This window comes from Entamoeba nuttalli (genome assembly GCF_000257125.1).
Source record: "Entamoeba nuttalli P19 unplaced genomic scaffold asmbl_4678, whole genome shotgun sequence".
In the NCBI taxonomy this organism is placed as follows: domain Eukaryota; phylum Evosea; order Mastigamoebida; family Endamoebidae; genus Entamoeba; species Entamoeba nuttalli.
Window position 1 is genome coordinate 1 of NW_008576964.1, and position 4,027 is coordinate 4,027.

The 4,027-nt window shown below is 25.1% G+C and overlaps 1 protein-coding gene across 1 annotated transcript; it reads right to left on the reverse strand.

Moving 5' to 3' along the window:
- Positions 1-524: 524 nt before the first annotated feature.
- Positions 525-2,900, reverse strand: ENU1_109500 (cortexillin, putative; the record flags this gene model as incomplete). Its single annotated transcript, XM_008859511.1, has 3 exons — positions 525-2,416; positions 2,471-2,774; positions 2,835-2,900. The coding sequence occupies 3 exons, from the start codon at positions 2,898-2,900 to the stop codon at positions 525-527; spliced, it is 2,262 nt and encodes a 753-aa protein (XP_008857733.1).
- Positions 2,901-4,027: the final 1,127 nt, after the last annotated feature.

Sequence of the window (4,027 nt, forward strand, 5' to 3'; positions counted from 1 at the left end):
TGAACAACATTTAAATTTAGTCGTTTTTTTTTGTTTATACTAGAAAAAATGAAATGTTTTATGTCATTATTTATCTCTTCTATTTGTTCCATTAATCCATGACTATTCTATATGTTCTTTATCAAACTATAAGAGGATGTTAAAAGGAATTAAACTAGACATTCCAATGTATTATTCACTTTTTGCTATCAATGTTTTTCTCTATAACTTTTATTCATAAATTAATAAAATAGTCTAAAGGAAGATAATAATGTTTGAGGCATTATCTTGTTTTTATTGTTTTGAGTAAATTAAATTATCAGCTTCTTTTCTGTAATTTATCATACAAAAAATAAATACTTTGTACAACATAACAAATTCGAGGTAGGTTTAGTCTCAAAGAAGTTAAAACAGATGTAGTTAATAAAAATACATAAAATAAAAGGAGATATAAAATTTATCACAAAAAAAGTGTTTTACTCTTGTAGTTACTTTATAGTGAGAGACAAATATAAAAGATAGAATCATTTAAGACAAAAAAGGTATTACTCTTTTGTTAACCGTTCAATAAGCCACATATTCCAATTGTTGATGGGAACATGTTCTTTCATACATTCTTCATAAAGCATTGTATTATCTTCAATAATTCTATTAGGAACAACGATTTTAATTGCTAGTGCAAGAGAATTAAATAATACCTTTCTGTCTGTTTCATCGTCTGCTTGATTTAACTTGTATTGTTCAACAACTTCTGTTAATCTTTTAATTTCATCTTTAAGTTTTTGTTCATCAGAAATTTTACTTAAAAGTTCTTCTTTTTCAGATTGAATCTTTTCATTTTCTTTTTTCATTTCAGAAATGAAAGATTCTTGTGATTTTCTATTTTCTTTTTCTGTTTCAAGTTCTTGTTTAATTCTTGAAATTTCATTTTGATAATCTTGAATCATTTTATCTTTTTGAGCTGATGATGAAAGTATATCAACTTGTACTTTTCTTAGTTCATCACATTCTCTCAAAGTTTGTTGTTGAACAGACTGCTCTTCTTCAATTTGTTTCTTCAAAGAATTATTCTCTTCTTCTTTTGAGATATTTTCTTTTTCGAGCTCTTGAATTTTTTCATCCTTGAATTTTTCTGTTCTTTCCAAGTCTTCAATTTTTTTATTCAAAGAAGAAGAAAGTGCTTCAAAAGAAAGTTCATTTTCTTTACTTCTTCTTTCATGCTCAGTGTCTTTAAACTCTAATTCTTTATTTAATCTTTCTATTTCTTGTTTTTTGATATCATTTTGTTTTTCACTTTCTATTTTTAATTCCTCAAGCTTTTTTAATTCTAATTGACTTTGTTCTATTTTGATAGTTTGTTCTTCAATAGAACTTTTTAGTTTAGTAATTTCTTCATCCTTTTCTTTCTTTTCTAATTCAAAAACTGATTTCATTTCATTAATTGTATTATTATTCTTCTTATTATTCTTTTCAAACTCTTCCTTTTCTTTGTTCATTTCTTCTTTCATTCTTTCAATTTGGCTTTCTTGCTCTTCTAACTTTTCTTTAAGTTGTTTTTTTTGTTCTTGTTCTAACTCTAAATTCTTTTGTAATTCTTCTATCTTTCTATTTTTTTCTTCTACTTCTTTACTTTGTTTTAATTCTGTTCCTAACCCCATCATCCTTGGACTTATAGTTCTACGATTTTCTTTCATTTTTTCTTTTTCATCTAATCTTGGTGTTTGTGAATTTGGAAGAGTGTTTCTCTTTTGACTTTTTAATTCTTTTTCCATCATTTTAATCTCCTTATTCTTTTTGTTAACTGATTCTTCCCAATGTTTTAAATCAATCATAACTGGATCTTTGTTGAGATCAATTATATTAGACTCATCTTCTGTTAATGACACTTGTTCAAACTGTGATAACATTTCTTCTAACTCATTAGACATCATTCCAAGATTCTTTGCTTCTTCAGGGACTGAAGGATCATCAAGATTAGGCCAAACAATACGTACACTTTTTGAACAATCAAGCATTCTTCTAAGACTATTTCCAATTCTATTTTTTAACGTCATTTTTAATTGAGCATTTCTTTCTCTAATTCCTTGTGCAATTGTTTCCATTACTTCATTGTCATCAAATACATTTTCTTTCATTATAAAGAAAGTTAAATAAAAATAAAGACAATAATCATCTACAGTATTTTTCTCAACAAATTCCGCCTTAATTAACTTTGGAATATTTAGTCTTTGGTATGCAATATCAATACATCTTTGTATATTCTCCAAATGATTCTCTGTGAAAGATGTTAAATTAATTAAATCATTTTGAAGGTAATTAATTAATTTTGCAAATAAAATACCTTCTGATAATTCTTTTTTAAGATCAAAGGAAGTGTCTTCAATTTTAAGAATTGATTTTATCCACTTAGTAAAATCAATCATTTTAACAGGACAATCTATTTAGTTTAATAATAATTTATTATGAATCTAAGATAAAAATAGAAATAAACTTCCAAGTCTATATTTGCTCAATATTTGATACATAAATGATAAAATCCCTTTCTTTTCTCCATTAAATATCTCTTCTGCAGATGTTAAGACTTTAATCCCTTCATCTTTTGCAAATTGAATTACTGCACCTAAATTTTGTATTTTTTCAATATCCTTTGACGGTGTTTCTATTGTTTTAAGAATTTCTTTACCACTTAGATTCGTTAAAAACCGAATTAAAATTAACCCATCTTTAAGGTCTGTAAGTATATTACTTACAAAGGGTTCTTCAATAAGAATATAATTGATAAAATTTGTGTATGCCTACAATTCAATTATTCTTTATGTTCTTATTACCCACTTATTTTAATAAATGAAACAAACATAAAGTTGTTGTTCTTCTAAAATCTTTGTTTTAGAAGCAGCTTTTGTGAGTACTGAATCTGACATGAAATAAATACTCAAGTATATTAATCAGTACATAAGAACCCTTTTTCACTTCCTTCTTTTGTTCATTTCCTTGTAGAATTTTCTGTAATTGGTATATAAAACATTGAATGATTTAAATTGTTAGAATTAAATTAAGTGTTAGGTTTTATTAAGAACAACTTTTCCAGAATATAAAAATAAAAACCAAGTATGAAGTTAAAGAAATATGACTTAGTTTCATTGATTAAATTCAGACATTTTTGTTAATAAGAAACTAACACAAAATGTTATTGTTAACAGTACAAACAAAGAACACAGTGCTATCTATTGACATAAAGAATATCAAATTCTTATTAAACTCAATAATAGTTTTTGGTTAACTATGTAATTAACTCTCTTATTTTTGTGTTTCGAATAAATATAATTCAGTATTGTAAATGCGTTAATTCGTTTGTTTGTTTTTGAAACAAGACATTAAAGATAATTGAAACTACTGCTTTTACCTCTTATTAACTCATTTGTAAACTTCTGTCCAATTCTGAGAAATTAATAATGTTGTAGTAATTTTATTCAGTCAGTCTCCAACAGTTCTTTCAATCTTATTTATAGTAATGATACTTAATGGCTTTTCTTCATGTCTTGATAAACCCATCTTTTATGAAGCTTGAAAATCTTAAACAAAGAATCTCTACATAAAAGTTAAACGTAAATTTTTTACCTACCATATTTCTTGATATTATCAATGATATTCTTTGAAAATTGGGATACGAACTTTTTGTTCTTTGACTTATTGAATTAATTAACTGAAGATAGTGAGATCTTATTTTAAACAAATAAAATGAGGATAGAAACCAGCTTATAATAACACCAACTTACAATTTAATGTTTCTTCATTTTTTATCTTTAATCTATTCTTAAACACTATCTTTTTGAGCTGATACTGTTCATTAGTTAATTTACTTGGTCCTAACATAAAGTAGATTTACACCATCATTTTTTGTATTTTGCTCTTTGTTATAGTCAATTTTGATTATGAAGAGCAACGATATAAAAGAAATAAATACCCTTATTACATTTATTTGAGTTTCTTTTAATACTGTTATATATATCATTATTCAAAAGATGAATAAATTTCAAATAGTAATAAC